Raw genomic sequence first — 17,414 nt, forward strand, 5'->3', positions numbered from 1 at the left:
GCGTCCAACTTAATAATACTGCTGGCTTTTAATGAAGACTTTTTCCCTTCAGAAATAACATGGCATGAAGTTTCACGTGGAATGTGCTAGAAGCGTATTAATCCCTCGGTTGGTATAGAAAGCAGTGGATTTCGGTCCACGTATTTCTTTTATGCTCATCTTCGTGTGTGTATTTCAGGCATTAATTTGGGATTCTTTAGATACTCCTTTCTCGTTTTGTGTCATTCAAAGATTGTGTATTATGATGAGATAGGGTAAGTGGTGATGAATTTAGAAAGGTAGAGACTGAAAATACCAATTGACTTCTGTAAATACAGTTGACAGCTAATTGGCCCCTATTAATGAAGGATTGAAGTAAAAAGAAAGCGGAAAAACCACAAATTCTAAAAAAGTGTATTTTTTCTCTTTGGAGTCCATTTTGTATAGGAAGCTAGTGTTTCAATTAAACCTGACATATATATATACACACACACACATACGTATACATATACACATACATATACATATACATATACATATACATATACATATACATATACATGCATATGTATATGTGTATGTATATATATGTACATTTACTTGTCGAAATTGTATTTTCCTCCTGTTAATAATACAGCCCTATCGGTGTAGTGTGTCCAACCTCACAAACTGTGATCGTTTAATTATGCTCTATACTGTCTGCATTCCTTGCTAAGTCTTGTGTGAGCCCGCTGAGAATTTCCTTGTGAACGGTTAAGAAATAACAGCAGAATCAAGGATCCAGAAATCTGGTGTGTCAAGAAGGAGGTGAAGGCACAAGCCAGTGGGTGTACGGACAAACCCTTTGTGTTTTAGAGGACCCATCCGCACTTTCCAGTGGTGGGGGTGGGCATCGACGTGTTTGCAGCTTGCTGAATGAGAGGGGCAGGAGAGGTCTGGGGAGAAGACTCAGCGGCTGTCCCTGGCGGTGGGGGGGCTCACCATGGACCACCCTGGCTCTTCTGCCTGCTCGCCTTACTTGTCTGCTCCCGGCCTCTTTAAGGGTGAAGGTTCGGAGTCTTTTTGGCACCCGCCTTCCCCCACACTCCAGTCTCCTGGGTCTCTGGGTTTGGTGGCACTGTCTTTGCACACATCTCTGCAGGGGCCACCCCCCGCCCCCCAGATGTGCCTGGTCACCAGCACTTCATGCTGGGCCAGCTGCTCAGATCTCCCTTTCCAGGACAGTCCACCTGTAGCTCTCCCCACAAAGGTCCTGGAGAACACTGTCATAGAAAAGTTTAAGAATCCCGAGTTTCTTGGGACAACACGTCGTGGGTCCTGGGGAAATGAATGTATCCTGCTCAGGCCCCAGTCTCTCCATCTCTGAGGTGGAGGGGTGGGGTTGGAAGCAGGTTCTGTTCTGGCCTGGCCTCTGCCCTGCACTCCGCCTGGGGCTCCTTCCGGCTCTTCTGTCCATCGGCAGTGAATCTCAGACTTGACTTTCACCGTCCATTCCCGGGGCCCCCTACCCCGGCCGAGTACCTGGGAGAACTTCCCAGCACCGAGTTCTCCTCTGTTCCTCAAGTCCGGCCCTGCTCACTGCGTCTGTCTTCCTCGCTAGAGTGAGGGCAGCTCGAAATCGGAGCCGCCTTCCCTTTGCCCCTCCACCGCCGAGGACGGTGCCCGACACACTCTAGACCCCGAGTAGACTTTGGGTGAGTGAATGAGCGGACGAACGGCCAGCCAGCCAACGAATGAATGGATCGTTCAGTCTTACCAGTTCTTCTGCCAAGATCCCCCTTTCCTGGAAGCTGAAAGAACAGTCCCTTAAGGAAGGGCCCGTAGAGCCCTTTGGTCTCCACAGGAGGCTCTGTCACCTTGGGGCTTCAGGCTTCGCCCCTTGCCAGAGCGTAAGTTCCTCAGTGAGCTTATGCATCTTTGCACCAGGACGCCGCTTGACCAAATCACCCAATGGAGTGACTCTGAGTTACCAGCAATGTTGCAGTCGTGCATTTAGTGCTGGCGGGATGGGGGGGGGCAAGGAGGGGGTCTTCGATGGGGGGCCTTTAGCGGATGATGAGCAGACTGAACCCAGGCGGGCTGGGCAGTTGATGGTGGCAGGTGAGGACCCCGGACTTTCACTCCAGCGTCTGTCTCGTGAGGGGGCCCTGGACGTGGCGTATTCGCAGGCGAGGTATCCTCTCTGTACTTAGTGTCACGGCTGGTCCGGTGCACTTTGAGTTCTCACGCTGCACTGTTACCCTTGTAGCACCTACACGTATTTTCCATATATTTTATTAGAAATGTATTTATTAGATTCTTTCTTCAGTTATTTCTGCCTGTGTTTGTTCATTTTTCTATTGCTTTGTTCATTTTTTTATGGATTTGGAAAAATTCTAATAAGGATGTTCACTCCTTTTTCTAGTATCTGTATAGTAGCAAACCCTTTGGTTTGACTTAAAAATTAGTTTGTGACGGGGGCACCTGGGTGGCTCAGTCAGTTAAGCGTCCGACTTCGGCTCAGGTCATGGTCTCGCGGTCTGTGAGTTCGAGCCCCACGTTGGGCTCTGTGCTGACAGCTCGGAGCCTGGAGCCTGCTTCAGGTTCTGTGTCTCCCTCTCTCTCTGCCCCTCCCCTGCTCACACTCTGTCTGTCTCTCTCTCTAAAAAATAAATAAACATTAAAAATATAAAAAAAAATTAGTTTGTGGTGTTTTTGCCCTCTTCTGTTATCTTTTAAGATTACACAAGTGAGGTATATATACATATATATATATACACACACACACACACACACACACACATATGTATATAATATACACACAGACACACGTATGTGTGTGTCTGTGTGTATTAAAAACCTTGAACAAAGAAAACGAAATTTTAAAATAGATGAAGCTTATGTGAAATCCTATCCTCTAGAAATAACCAAAGTTGATATTTTGGTGTAGAAGGATCTTTTCCTATGCAAATATATACATATAAGTACTTTACATAGATTTTTACCAAAGTGGTTTCTTCTTACATAGTTTGTTTTACAGTTTACTTTTTAGCTCATAACATTTACCATGCCAATATAGACCTGCTTTGTCATTTTAAGTACTTGCATATTATCCCATTTTATTGATATGCACAATTTAGTTGAGAAATCAACCATTGTTGGAAATTTAGTTCTGGCTCAGTTTCACAGATGTAAACAACGATGTAATTAATATCTCTGTATGTATATCTTGGCAATAGTATCATCATTTCCTTGATAAATTCCCAGAAGTAGAATTACCAGGTCAAAGGTTTGGGCTGTTTTAAATTATTTTGGTACATACACTGCCAGCTGGCCTTCTGGGAAGGCTGTGTACATTTCCAGCACCCCCAGAACTGTGTGTTTCCCTGGGCCGTGGCAGAGTTTTGATGGACTGAGCTGTTTTTTTTTTTTTTTTAATTTTTTTTTTCAACGTTTATTTATTTTTGGGACAGAGAGAGACAGAGCATGAACGGGGGAGGGGCAGAGAGAGAGGGAGACACAGAATCGGAAACAGGCTCCAGGCTCCAAGCCATCAGCCCAGAGCCCGACGCGGGGCTCGAACTCACGGACCGCGAGATCGTGACCTGGCTGAAGTCGGACGCTTAACCGACTGCGCCACCCGGGCGCCCCTGGACTGAGCTGTTTTGATGCAGTCTCACCGGTCCTTTCCTGTATAGTTTCCGCCCCTGAAGTAATGTTTAAAAGGCATCTTCCAACCTCCACGATTATGTAAATACTCAGTTTTATTGTCTTCTAGTAATTTTATGGATTGATTCTTTTTAAATATTTGGTATATCTGAAATTGATTTTGGCATAGGGTGCGTGGTGGCCATGTGACTTCATTATTTGTTTTCAGATGGCCAGTTTTCCCAGTTCCGTTTAGTCAAAGATCTGTCCTCTCCACACGGAATTCTACAGATGCTCCTTCATTGTCCGCGGGATTCTTGTATATGTTCGGGGCTGTCTCTTAGCTTTCCCTGTGATTTAAATGAGTGGTCTGTCTGTTCCTGACCTGTACTCCCTGTTTTAATTACTGAGGCTATGTAATATATTTTGAAATAATCTAATAGCTTTCTATCCACCGCCTAGACCCATTACTCTTCTTTTTTTCAAAGAGTATTATTGTTATTTTTTTTGTTCCTCTGTATTAGATGAGCTTTAGAACCGCTTTTGTAAGCTTAGATAATACTTCAGATAGTGGGATTGGAATGATGTTGGGTTAAGAAATTAATTCAGGAAAACTCAGCGTCTCCACAGAAGTAGTTTGCCATTCTAAAAATAAAAATGATATATTTTCAAATATATTCAAGTCTTACTTTTTTTTTTTATACTTTTAGGAAGGTTTGCGGATTTTTCACATACTGTTTGTGTCTTTGTTCTAGCTCCCGGGCTGTTCATTTCTTTAGCTGTTGGTTGTTGCTCTTATGACTAGAGTTACTTTTCTGTTGTATTTTAACTGGTTATTATTGGCGCATTGGAAATCTATTGATTTTCAATAACTTTCTAGCAAGCTTTTTATATTAGCACACGTTGTTGTTAATGTTGCCTATAGTAGCTCCGTCCTACGTTTTAGTAGTTTTTTATGGCCACCTTCCCTTGTGGCTTTTCTGTTTAAAACAACAAAAACAACAACACCAACACAGTAACTGGTCAACGTTGATTAGTTCACGGAGGAATTCTGGATTTTTTGTTCTTTGAGTCAAGGATCGGTTGAGAACGAAGCCTTAAAGCGTCTTCTGCGACTAAATCCCTGAGGATTTACAAATGACTGGAATGGTGGCAGTCCGGCAAGTGGGGGATGGAGATTTCCCTCGGCTGGTGGAGAGTCAGGGAGATACTGGGTCTATTTCGCCTGCAAAGGAAACCATCTTCACGTCTGTGAAGGCTGGCTGTTTCAAAAGTGAAATCTTTTCAGAGCGAATTGTCAGGAAAAGGAGCTTAAACGTGGTGAAGCAGTGAGAAGGGCTACATTTGAATATAAACACCGCCCACTGGACAGCGGGTTAGGAAGGGAGGGAGAGGACCTGATTTTTAAAAAGTGTGTTAATAATAGTGAAGTCTTCCTGATTCGGCCACAGTCTTCAGGGTTGGGGATGGGCTTTGGCACTTGTCTTCCAAATGTGCCACTTTATAACATCCTTACCAAGTTTTCCAGTGTTCTCTGGTGACAGGGACTACATCTTTACAAACTTATAAAATCACATGGGTTTACACGTGTAGTGTTCATTTCTGTTGCCCATGCCGAATTCCTGCTGAAGATCCTGAAAATCCTTTAGGGCCCGGGCCTGGGGTAACATCTACCAAAATATTTATGCTTTTTGGGTCATCTCTCATTGTCGTCTTTAACCCGATGTAAAATAATTTTTTTTTTAATGATTTTTTCTGGCTTTAAAATGAAAATTAAATCTTGGTGTGTTATATTCTGAATTGTAATTTGGAATTGACAGTCATGTATTTGTTCAGCTTTTATAATACATCGTGGGCCCCCCCCCACCCCCACCCCGTCACCCTGTCTTGCCTACCTGTGGAAAGGGGATATTTACTGCTTTGTGGGACACTAGGAGGGTTTACAGTGATCATACATAAATAAGGCTGTAAGACACTCATAAACATGTGTATATCATTTTTGAAACAGTACAGCCTCGCCTATCCAGAAACCAATTAATTACCATCTTTATTTTTCCGGGACAGCGCTAAGAATCAGAAGGGATGAAAAGACACTGGGCATCGAAAGCCCATGCGTTGAATTCGTGTATTTATTGGTAGACAGTATCTCTGGGTCCTCCCTCACTCACCATTTGAATTTTATTTTTCCGTCACACATGGTTGTAATGGTCACGCATACCTGTTCTAGGCCATTGCAAATTAACAGTAGCAAATTGGAAGTAGGCAAAGGCAGACAGAGAACAGTGAGAAGTGATAACAGGAGACCTAATAGTAAGGGAGAAGAAAGGAAAAAAAAAAAAAAACTATTGTAGAAGAATGAATCACATGAAAAACATAGCACTGCAGCCCATTTATTGGAAATGGCATCGTTCTCTGCCCCTTTGTGGCCGTTACTGATTGCCCCAAGTTTTTATATGGAGTCGCCAGGCACATTTTAATTGTGTGCAATATACTTTAAACAGCGTGGCAAAAGCATGTGTATTTTATGTAGATTTTCCAGGGCTTAAACATTTTTTATAAAATTCTGCTCAAAAGAGTAAACCCTTCAACTACCCAGAAGACTCCGCTTTGCCGAATGAGTTCTAAATCCCTGTGATTGTAGTCAACAATATCTGTTAAGTCCTTGATGGGATAAATTCTTGATGTGTTTTTTGGGAAGCGCTTTTGCATATCATTTCACAATGGTTGAGTACGCTTTCTGCATCTGTTTTAATGTGTCTATATTTTCACGTCGAATTGGCTGGAAACTATTTGGTTCTGTTCCTCTGACATGCTTATTTCCTTTCTTCCTCCCCCACCATCTGGGGTGCTTTCTCCGATGCTGCCTTTGGAAGGAGAGCGCCACTGTGCTGTCTGAACACATGTGGGTCTCGTTGCATCCACATCTGTCTGTTCACCTCCAGTGTTTCATTTGCACACTCCGTGGAGGTGGGGTGCTGCGCGCTGCCTGGAAGAACCGGGGGGAAATGTTCCGTAGACATGCGCATTTGACCACCGGGGCACATTTTGCACAACAGGAAGCAAATGTGGTAAATACAGGTAACAGGCTATTTACACGTACAGGTAACTTTTGTATTTTAACCAGTCTTTTCTTCGTCTTTTTTTTTTCTGCCAAAGCTGGGGATGCGTCATAAGCCCGTTGCCCCTTCTTAAAAGGTAACTGTTTGCAATGTGATCTATGAGACAGTATCTAAAAAGAGTCTTAGGAAAATGGTGCTTGTAGTTTTCAGTGCCCATGTAAGGTCTAGTTTGTAAGGTTTCTAAGAAATAACTTTTCATTGACAGTAGCCGCCTGAATTGTTTGATTTCTACTGGACACAGTGGAATTGTTGCAGTGATAAGGCAGTTACAAAACCAGAGGATAACAAATAGACCGCCTTTTTGCGAGTGTATTTTACCCCGTGTACTCAGGAGGAGTCTGAGCTAATGAAGAAAAATAACATTTGTACTTATGTCCTAGAAGAATGTCACAAGAACTATTTATTGCTCACTAAAGAAATTAAATTACTTAATGAAGGTGAATTATTAACTTAATTTATTAGGAGTTTAATTTGGGAGCTATTTTCATAGGGATATTGGCCAAGGCATGAACGATAACACTTTAACGTATAAAGACACTCAAATGACTTTAAATAGGCAACTAAGTGTATTTCAATAGAAACTGATATCTCTATGTTTTAAATAATAGCAAGTCCTCAAAAAAGACCTATTCTCAATAAAACTATGCAGTCAGTAAGGAGGTATGATTCCTTTAAGGGGAATTCATTTTTTTTTTTTTTAAATTTTTTTTTTTAACATTTATTTTTTTTTATTTTTGAGACAGAGAGAGACAGAGCATGAACGGGGGGAGGGCCAGAGACAGAGGGAGACACAGAATCTGAAGCAGGCTCCAGGCTCTGAGCTGTCAGCACAGAGCCTGATGCGGGGCTCGAACTCACGGACCGTGAGATCGTGACCTGAGCGAAGTCGGACGCTCAACCGAATGAGCCACCCAGGCGCCCCAGGGGAATTCATTTTTAAAAGGCGTATGGCTTATCATTGATAGGCACTGTGGCATTACTTTATCAGGTAAGTTCCGTTTCTCAAGTAATTGCCCCGTTCCTTCTCCTCGTGGGGTGGCTGTTCGTTGGTAACTTTGAGTCATTGGAGACCAGAAATCAGAGTGACCGATGTGCCTTGGGTTTGGTCATAGCCGACGAGCTAAGTCACAGAGGCTTCTGAACCACATAACCCGTAGTAGGTCATGTGTCCATGTGGCGATTGTAAATTCCAAATGGAGTCTGTGTTTCCTGGCCTTAAAATAAGATGTGTTCATCATTGCCTTTACTAGATAGTTTCTACTTTCTCCTTTTAAAAATACAGTGAGGTGGGAGAGGGGACAGGGTTTTTTTTTTTTTTTTTTTTTTATATCCATGTGTGAGTTAGTGATTAGGATAAAAGCCAGAACTGGTAACTTAAGGACAGTTCCCTGGAATCTTCTAGAACCATCATCATGTAACCATTGTTTTAGTGATTCATGAACTACGTGGGAGAATTATGAGAAAAACATCTCATTCTTTAAGTAAACTAGGTTTTTCTTCTTTGAATTTTTTAGTGACGTTAGGAATTTCCATGGTTCTATGCAATATGGGATCTTTCTAAAGCAGCACATCTAATGTATATACAGAAACCAATATTGTGCATTTTCACCTGCCCTTCCCCACATACAAACACAGCTAGCGAGGTTAGAGGAGGCATTTTTAGGTTTGAAATTAAAAGTTTTGCTTTCTCTTTAATCTGTGACATTCCAGATGAAGTAATTTACTTATGACAGATGTATGGTGAGATGCTATTCTTTTAGAACTGTCTGGACAACTTTACTTTATTGCCTACTTATCAGAAAATAGTGGTGACGTGTATTTATTGCCTCAAAGATGCCTGTGAAATACCCAGTATCATCTGCATCCCTGAAGAAAGGACCCAGCCTGTTCTTTGTTGCAATTTTAAAGAATTCGGTTAAGTAACTCGATCAAAGTGGTCTTCAGTTGGGAGATCATTACCAAACTAATCGCCTTCATTGACAGATTACTCAAGACCCCCAAGAGCATGTGATTTCTTGTGTTTTGCAGGAATGCATTTGAAACATTTACCAAAACTCTCAATGTAACATAGAAGCTGCTAAACTATTTTTAAGTAATGGGTCATTTTTATTGCTGCTCTAAACCATGCTTCTCGTCACGTGCCACAAAGAAGGACACAGTTTGGTTGCTGTTCCAGAACCTTGAGTAGGACCAAGCACAGGAAGTAAGAGTTTGACATACTCCTCAGAGCAAGTGCTTCCCTATGAGAAAATGTTTTTAAGGTTTATTGATTGAGGATATTCACTCTGTTCCTAATCCAGGATGTTGTTCATTTAAAAAATGCGGCCTTAAGTTGCTTGAGATGCTGTATGTTAGCAGGAAAAAGTGGCTGGTATATGTAGATAAAGTCGTGGAAGTCTTTGCTTTTGATTCTGGACTATTTCCGTCTGGTTTGGTGTCTCTGTTACAGAAAGCATAGTCTCAGGGCACCCCCAGTCCCTGGTCAAATCTGTCTTCCCTGCTGCTTATCTTCATGGTTTCAGACAACACTCCTAATTTCGGCTTCTTGATGCATGTCCCTGTGGTCCCAGAAACTCAGCTACGTCCTAGCTCCGTGGCCCGAGGCCCATCATTTGCCTCAGTGTCTTTGTCTGTAAAATGATGGAATGGTGAGGAGGAAGTGATTGGAGGGCACTGCCTGCCTGCTCTTTGACACGAGCGCAACACAAGGTGTCTGCGGCTTTATCGTGGTGTGGGAACGCCAGCGTGGCGGCCCCCATCTGGGCTCCTGCGTGATCACAACTCAGGTTTTGTTGGGAAGACTTGATGGAGTGTATGTGGTACACAGTGTCAGGGGGCTCTCTGCGAGCCCTGCTCCCCCACTGACATAGACTTCGTATTGAAATAGCATCTCCAGTGTGTGCCAGCTCGTATCGGATGCTCCTGGACACGTGATTTCGCCCACCTGTAGGCTGATGTAAGCGTTTTGAGCATGTTTAGTGCAGGCCAGGCTAAGCCGCGATGTCTGGTATGTCAGGTGTATGAAACGCATTTTCAGTTTATGTGATTTTCAATTTAGGATGAATTTATCAAGATGTAACCCTGTTGGAAGTCCAAGAAAGATCTGTATATTTTTTCTCCCATTATAAAAATGTTACTAACTTGATTTTATGACCCCTTAATGAGTTATAGCTCTCAGTTTGAAAAACATTGTCCTGCAGTATGCTTTTGGGATTTCCCTCCTTATCTGGACTCACAGTGAAACTCAGGAAGGATGACGGTATAGTGAGTCATGGATGCTGTTGGTTATGATGATGGTGATGGTGATAAGAATGATTATGATGATGGTGACTGTGACGATGGTGATGGTGATAGTGATGATGGTGATGGTGGTGATGGTGATGATGGTGATGACGATGGTGACGATGGTGATGGTGGTGATGGTGATGGTAATAGTGATGATGGTGATGGTGGTGATGGTGGTGATGATGGTGATGATGGTGATGGTGATGGTAATAGTGATAATGGTGATGGTGGTGACGATGGTGATGATGGTGATGGTGGTGATGGTGATGGTGGTGATGATGGTGGTGATGATGATGATGATGATGATGGTGATGGTGATGGTGGTAGTGATGATGGTGATGGTGATGATGGTGATAATAGTGATGGTGATGATGGTGATGGTGGTGATGGTGATGGTGGTGATGGTGATGGTAATAGTGATAATGGTGATGGTGGTGACAGTGGTGACGATGGTGATGATGGTGATGGTGGTGATGGTGATGGTGGTAATGATGATGATGACAATGGTGATGGTGATGATGATGGTGGTGATGGTGATGATGGTGGTGATGATGATGGTGATGGTGGTAGTGATGATGGTGATGGTGATGATGGTGAGAATAATGATGGTGATGATGATAATGGTGATGATGGTGATGGTAATAGTGATGGTGGTGATGGTGATGACGACGGTGAAGATGATGATGGTGATGGTGGTGATGGTGATAATAATGGTGGTGGTGATGATGATGATGTGATAGTGGTGATGGTGGTGATAGTGATGATGCTGATGGTGTTGATGGTGATAATAATGGTGGTGGTGATGGTGATGATGGTGATGGTGATAATGGTGATGGTGATAATGGCGGTGACAGTGATGACGTTAGTGTCAGCTCCTGCTTATTCACATGTTCTTAACTTTTTTTTTTTGTTAAAAAAATTTTTCTTTTTAACGTTTATTTATTTTTGAGACAGAGACAGAGCATGAACGGGGAGGGTCAGAGAGAGAGGGAGACACAGAATCCGAAGCAGGCTCCAGGCTCTGAGCCATCAGCCCAGAGCCCGAAGCGGGGCTTGAACTCACAGACCGCGAGATCATGACCTGAGTTGAAGTCGGACGCTTCACCGACTGAGCCACCCAGGCGCCCCTTAACTTATTATTTTAATTTTAAAACAATGCATGCTTATTTTAAGTAATAGGGCAAAGTGTAAAAACATTTGCATTCATAATAAAAATGGTTAAAGAAAGTTACTAATCTTTTTCCCTTGTCTCCCTTTCCATCTCCCCTCCCACTAAGGTAACTCACGAAAACAGCCTGGTTCTTTGTGCTCGTACGTACGCGGGAAGACATATGTACTGCTCGTGGGGCTATCTTTATTGTCTAAAAAGCAGAATCCATTTGTGCAGTTTGATTTTCTCACTTAAAAATAAGTCATGATCATCACTCCAGAGAGACATCCTAGTCTATTTTTAGACTGCATACTTTTCAAGGTCCCACATTTGTTCAACTGTTCCCTTATTGGTGGATGTTCAGGTTGTTTGTGGTTGTGGACCACCCCAGACAATGCTGCTGGATACTTATGTATTTCAAGGGACACGTTCTTCAGTCGGGTGTTCAGGGGTCAAAGAATCAGTTTTGTTTTCATTGCCAAATTGCTTTCCAGAAAGGTGTCGTCAGCATCCATTTATTGAGTGTGCAAAGAGTGAGCCTCTTCTTAGGTGTGTGCCGGTCTGGCCTCACACCAACACTGTGCCTTGTTGACAGTTACCAGCTCATTCATCCCGACAGAGCCAGAGTGTGGAAGAGCGAACGAATGAATGACTGGAAAAGTGAATGAATGAATGAATGAATGAATGAGAGCACAAATGAGGCAGTCCCGGGCTGCAGAGTGGTGTTTCTGTGTCCCAGTCCAGCTTCTCCTGTGTCCTTGGCATTGCTCACTAGGGTATGAACTTGCTTCAGAAATAAACGTTTATTCCTATCTTCTTGGACAAGGTAAGGATTTCTTCTGCCCTTACGTTTTCCCCAGCACAGGGTCTACAACTCCACGAGAGTACTTCCAGCATTTTGTTGTGCATGAAAGTGAGTTGAAGGTGTCCTTTCCGCATCCTACTTTGCGGCTTTGTGAAGACAAAGGCTGCCTCTTCACCTTGCGTCTCTGCAGTGAGTAATCTGGTGCCAGATAGCTGACGCTTAGTAAGTGGCTTTGAATCCGCACAAGAGTGTCGACAGGATCTCTGTGTCCACATTTGTGAGCGAAGCCATTGTTTCCTTCCATTTTCTCATGCCTCACGACTACACACAGTGTCCCTGTTGTCTTTCCTGAGGTGGAGAGGCTTCGGCCAGCTGCTGGTTCCCCCTTGTTAAGTGTTTGCAGAGGAAAGAGGGGATGGGGATTGATTGACGTCACCCCCGCTTTCACTGTGAACTTCCGTGGGTGTGATCAGTTTTGCCTCTGTGGCACCATCATTTGTCGTTGACATGTGACAGTACTTGTTCATTGAATGCCTGGGTAACCAGACACAAATGTACAGCCACAGTACATGCATGTGCCCAGGGAAGCCTTAATTTCCCAAGTTTGAAGGGACCTACGGGCAGATCGGCTTTAGGTGATCTCTTAGTTTTATACTCACTATCTCTGTAGTACCTCTGATGTCAGATATAATTGACTAAAATCACGCAAATGGTTGAAAGTGTGTTTTTTCTCCTGACTGCCGATCTTGGTCTGGGTCTCTCATTGCCTCCCCTCTCCCCACCGCCACAGTCATCCTATAAAGACTCCTTCCTGGAGGTCCTTAGCCTGCCGAGTGGCTTAGGTGATGGATGTTGCAGCCCAGCTGGGTAATTTGGGGTGTGGAGGAGGATAGGACTGTATCATGCAGAATGGATGTGCAGTAACAAAGAGCCCCCACATGTCTGCGGCCTTGAGTGACTGAACTTGCTTTCCCACGTGAGCTCCGGGCCTATCTCCGCGTAGGCTGCGTGTTTTCCGCACTCAGATACTAGGTTCGTGTTGTCTCCACCTAGACCATTGGGGGTCACCGTGGCGGATGTGGTGGGTGGTGCACACACTGGCCCTGAAGGCTCTTGGGAAGGGACATAGTATTGTTCCTGCCCACATTTCCTCAGTTGCATCTGATCTCAAGGAGTGCAGTTCTGTGATGTGCTTGGAAAAGAAGCAGCTGAATATTGGCCAATAACCCTAATGCTTGCTCTGGGGGCCAAGTAGAAAGACGAGGGAGACAGGAGAGACGAAAGGGCAGCACATTCTACGACCGTAAGGAAGAAACTCTGCCTTGTAAGAAATTAGCTAACTAATTCTGCCAAAAGAGAGGTTCCAAAACCACTTTTGATTGATGGCAACATCGTTGTAACAAATTTATGGTCTCCTGGGTGATTGCCTTGAAGGACAACAGTCATCTCCCTCCAGAAAGATGTTCTCTAAAGGGCGTTGGAATACTTGTCAGCTGATACTGACATCTTTAATACATGGCCTGACCCATGAGCCCATTACCATAAACTCAACCACAGGCGGACATCCCTCTTAGTGCCTTCACTAAGGTGAAGGCACCTTAGTGCTTCCTGTTGGCCGTAGAGAGAGCGTAGGAACTGCCTCCAGCGGGCAGTGCTGCCCTCCCAGAAAGCGAGGCTTCCTGTTTTGCCTTGGTGCAACAAACCTTGTTCTGCCTTGTTGAAACAAACACGATTTCTCATTTGATGGTTACACAGCGTATTCACTTCTGAACTCTGAGAAGAGGAAACCCTCGTGGGCTTCTAACAGCCGCAACATTTTAAGGCTACGGGACCTTCGTCTGAAATGAAAAGACGTGGTTTTGGGGATTTGAAATCAAGTAGGAGTTGTGATGTGCGGGGACATGTTAATTTCCACATGGGATGATTTTTACAGACCAACCCAATAATGTGTAATAAACACACAGATAAATGGCTCCAGCTCACATAGGGTTTGGCTGTCACTCAAACCAGACCCCTGAGGTGGACTGGCTTGTGGCCTCTACGGGAGAGAGGGGTTCTTCTCTGCCTTGGGAAATCCTTTCTGACCGCCCAAGGCCTCTCCGTGTTTTCTCCTCGAGAAGCCCTTCAAGCAGCAGAAGCTGTTCCATGACCGTGTGGCCAGCGCCGTGGGCACGATTGGTTCCGGGTATCACCGCATCACACCGTCCTGATCGCGGTTGTCTTGTGGTCTCTGCCTTGCGTCCTGCTGCTTATGGCCCTTGCGACTCGAAGAACGTTTTCAGGTTGGAACGGGTTTTAAGGATCGTCTGCCACACCCCTGCCTTTGTGGCACATGAGGAGATGCAGACTCAGGGTAGCTTATGGATACTGGTCAAGGTGTCCCAGGGATGCCGGTTGTGGAAATAAGATGAGGGACCTGTTTGCTGATGACCAGCCCAGGGCTTTTCATGTGCCAGCATGCCACATCCATCGTCAACTTGTGTGCTTCTGGAAGCTCCACACTAGGCAGTGTGTGGGTTCATTAAACATTTGAGTAAATATGGTCCTTGCAAGATTTTTTTAAGATACGGTCTCTTAAAAAAATAAGGAACATGCAGGGGCGCCTGGGGTGGCTCAGTTGGTGAAGCGTCCGACTTCGGCTCAGGTCATGATCTCGCAGTTTGTGAGTCCGAGCCCCGCGTCGGGCCCTGTGCTGATGGCTCAGAGCCTGGAGCCTGCTTCGGATTCTGTGTCTCCCTCTCTCTCTGCCCCTCTGCCTCTCATGCTGTCTCTCTGTCTCTCTCAAAAATAAACAAACATTAAAAAAATTTAAAAAAATAAATAAAAAATAAAGAACATGCAGTCATTCATCAGTAATGTAATCTATCAAACTAACATTACTTCTGTGTCACAATCAGATTCATCTTATGTCACTTGGACTTAAGATGCCTTTGGGAGGACTAGAAGGTGCTAGATGTGTGGGACCTACCTGCAGTTCCATTCATGTTACCGCCAATTTAATTCTCCATCTCTGTTGTTCTTTCTTTACCTCCTAGCGAGGTTCTGTTTTGTGTTAAACACCCATATACATGTTATCAATAATCAATCTATTCTTCTGACCCATGTCTTATATTTTATAAGTCCTTTTTCTAGCAAGCAAATATCAGCATTCCTAACTCTTAACACAAGTAAATAAATTAAAATAGGTATTTATCAGTTAAGGAAATGGTTTGCTGTAGTTATGGGGCCAAGAAACAGTAACTGTATTCAATGTATCTATGTTTCTTGTTTGCAGCTTGGCAACTAACCATAGAGATTGTGTGTGTGTGTGTTTGTTAGTTGTGGTGTTTGTATCAATATTCATACAGATACAGTAATTCAGTGTGAAGGGAAATCAGTGTTTTTCTGAGCTGATTTGCATATGCATGTCAGACCTAGCTATGCCATCTTTATGGCACCGACGAAAACAAGCTGACCTTTTACCAAGTTTTTGATTCTGGAAGATTCTGTGTTTTGAGTTTGGAGGGGAGGGGCTGCAGAGGAAAAGGGAAGAAGCAATTGTTGATTTATATCATGATGCCAGCAACAGTCAGGAACATAAGATGCTTTTCAGCTATAATTGTATCTTCGCTCAAGGCTACTGTAGTTATACTACATTAAATTCCATTGTCAGTCAACTCCAGAGTTTCAAGGAGCTTCCGTTGATACTGACCCACAGAACATTGATACTGACCCATAGAACGGTCCCAACTATCCTTTGTGCGTCTTCTCTTATTATAAAGCGTAGTGTTATTTTATACACGGAGATATTGTATCACGAGAGCACATAATATCACTCCTTGATAGGATTATGGTACAGTAATCAGAAATACGTGTCAAAACTTATCTAGCTAGCTATCCTCTTAAAGTCCTTGGTTTTCATTACAATTATTTTCCAAAAAGAAATCGAAAATAAAATGTCATTGTGAATAGCATACATCTGAAATGGGTTGTTTACCCTTAACAGGAATAGGACAATACATCACAGAAGCTTTCACCTGGCTTCTATCAAAATAATTATTTTAACAATTATCTCTACCATTCAGTTAACTTGTGCATGCGGATGGTGTTTCTGTGTCTTTGTGTTCAGCAACCCCGTGCTTAGAGTTCTCCCAGGAACTATTATGCTGCCAGATTTTATTTTATTTTATTATTTTATTTTTTAGTACAGAGGGAAAAAAAAGAAAGAGAAAGGGCTATTTAAAAGGAATTGCACTCGGATACATACATTCTTTGGAGATCACGGTGGGGTCTCCGGAAGGGGCGGTCGGACTAGCCAGTCTTACCAGGCAAAGAACCACGTAGACACTGGACCTTGGAAGTCAGTCGGGTTGAGCTCATGAGGACACGCATCCTTAAGTGTCTTTGAAAACTTTCATTCCTCACGTGTACTCCCAAGTCAGTTGTGTGTGTGTGTGTGTGTGTGTGTGTGTGTGTGTGTGTGTTTGAAATTGAGGGGCAGGCGTTTTGAGTTACAGACTCCTTATTCGCTCAGTTACGCGTCACTCAAAGATGTGCCATCCCAGCGAGGTCAACATCGACTTCCTATCCTTTCCTTCCTTCCTTCAGGAAAGTTGAGCACACAGCAAGTGTTACTAAGGGGGGCTTTTGTTTGTTTGCTTAAATGCGTACATTAAATTGCTTCTGTTTTAAAATATTTTTCATTTAACGGAGCAGTGTGCAGAATGTGATCCCAATTGTTCAGGCCTCGGACCATGGTGGAGACATGGTGGGAGAGAAACCTGCCCCGACCACTACCCCCACCCCCCGCCCCGCCTTCACAGGGCATCTGTGATTTTAAGGCCAAATCGTTTTGAAAGAGAACGTATCTCTCAGTGGGGCAACTTTCTTGCAGTGGACTCACCCCCAAGGTGAGACCCCTCTGGCTTGTCTTGCGTGTGTACTTGAGTGAGTAGAAACACTTTAAGAAAAGTAAACTCCGTGCTTTTCTACTGTCATATTTGATTTGAGCTCTGCTCTGATGGTTGTTTGAAGCTAACGTGAAATGCAGTGCCTGCCTGACCCATTTTCGCAGCCCATTATCATAATTTCACTGTCGTATGGCCACTGAGTTAATGTACTTACAAATGACAGAGAAAGTGTGTTACATGACCTTAGGGTTTTCAAAAATTAAATGACGTGGTAGGTCGTATTTCAAAGAATAGCTAAGGAGAATGGTTTTCTTTCCTGCATAAAGTGTCACTACGCATAGCAACAGGATATTGTATTTCTTTTTTATTACACAAAAATGTGAAGCTTTTAAACTCCGAGATTCCCCACATAAAATTTAATATTGGGGTAGGGAGTGAAATATCCAGTGGATAAATTTGCTTCTCCCCCATCTCGTCCCCTCTCCCTCTCTGGATGAAGCCCCCTTCAAAACTTAGACGTGCAGAGATACTTTGAAATTCTTGTCCGGTGCTGAATTTAG

The 17,414-nt window shown here is 43.7% G+C and overlaps 1 protein-coding gene across 3 annotated transcripts in view; it reads left to right on the plus strand.

Annotated features, from left to right (window-relative positions):
- The window catches only part of TSHZ1 (teashirt zinc finger homeobox 1), a 76,823-nt gene that overhangs the window by 35,293 nt on the left and 24,116 nt on the right, over positions 1-17,414 (plus strand). The window contains exon 1 of one of the 3 annotated variants that reach the window (XM_086683231.1): positions 5,505-6,684. The exons of the other annotated variants lie outside the window; for them this stretch is intronic. Within the exon in view, the coding sequence (XP_086539357.1) occupies positions 6,288-6,684 (397 nt within the window). The 5' untranslated portion in view covers positions 5,505-6,287. Of the gene's footprint in view, positions 1-5,504; positions 6,685-17,414 lie in introns of those variants that run through there. 3 annotated transcript variants of the gene reach the window in all.

Source organism: Puma concolor, chromosome D3, assembly GCF_028749965.1.
Source record: "Puma concolor isolate L17-30 chromosome D3, mPumCon1.1.hap2, whole genome shotgun sequence".
NCBI lineage: Eukaryota > Metazoa > Chordata > Mammalia > Carnivora > Felidae > Puma > Puma concolor.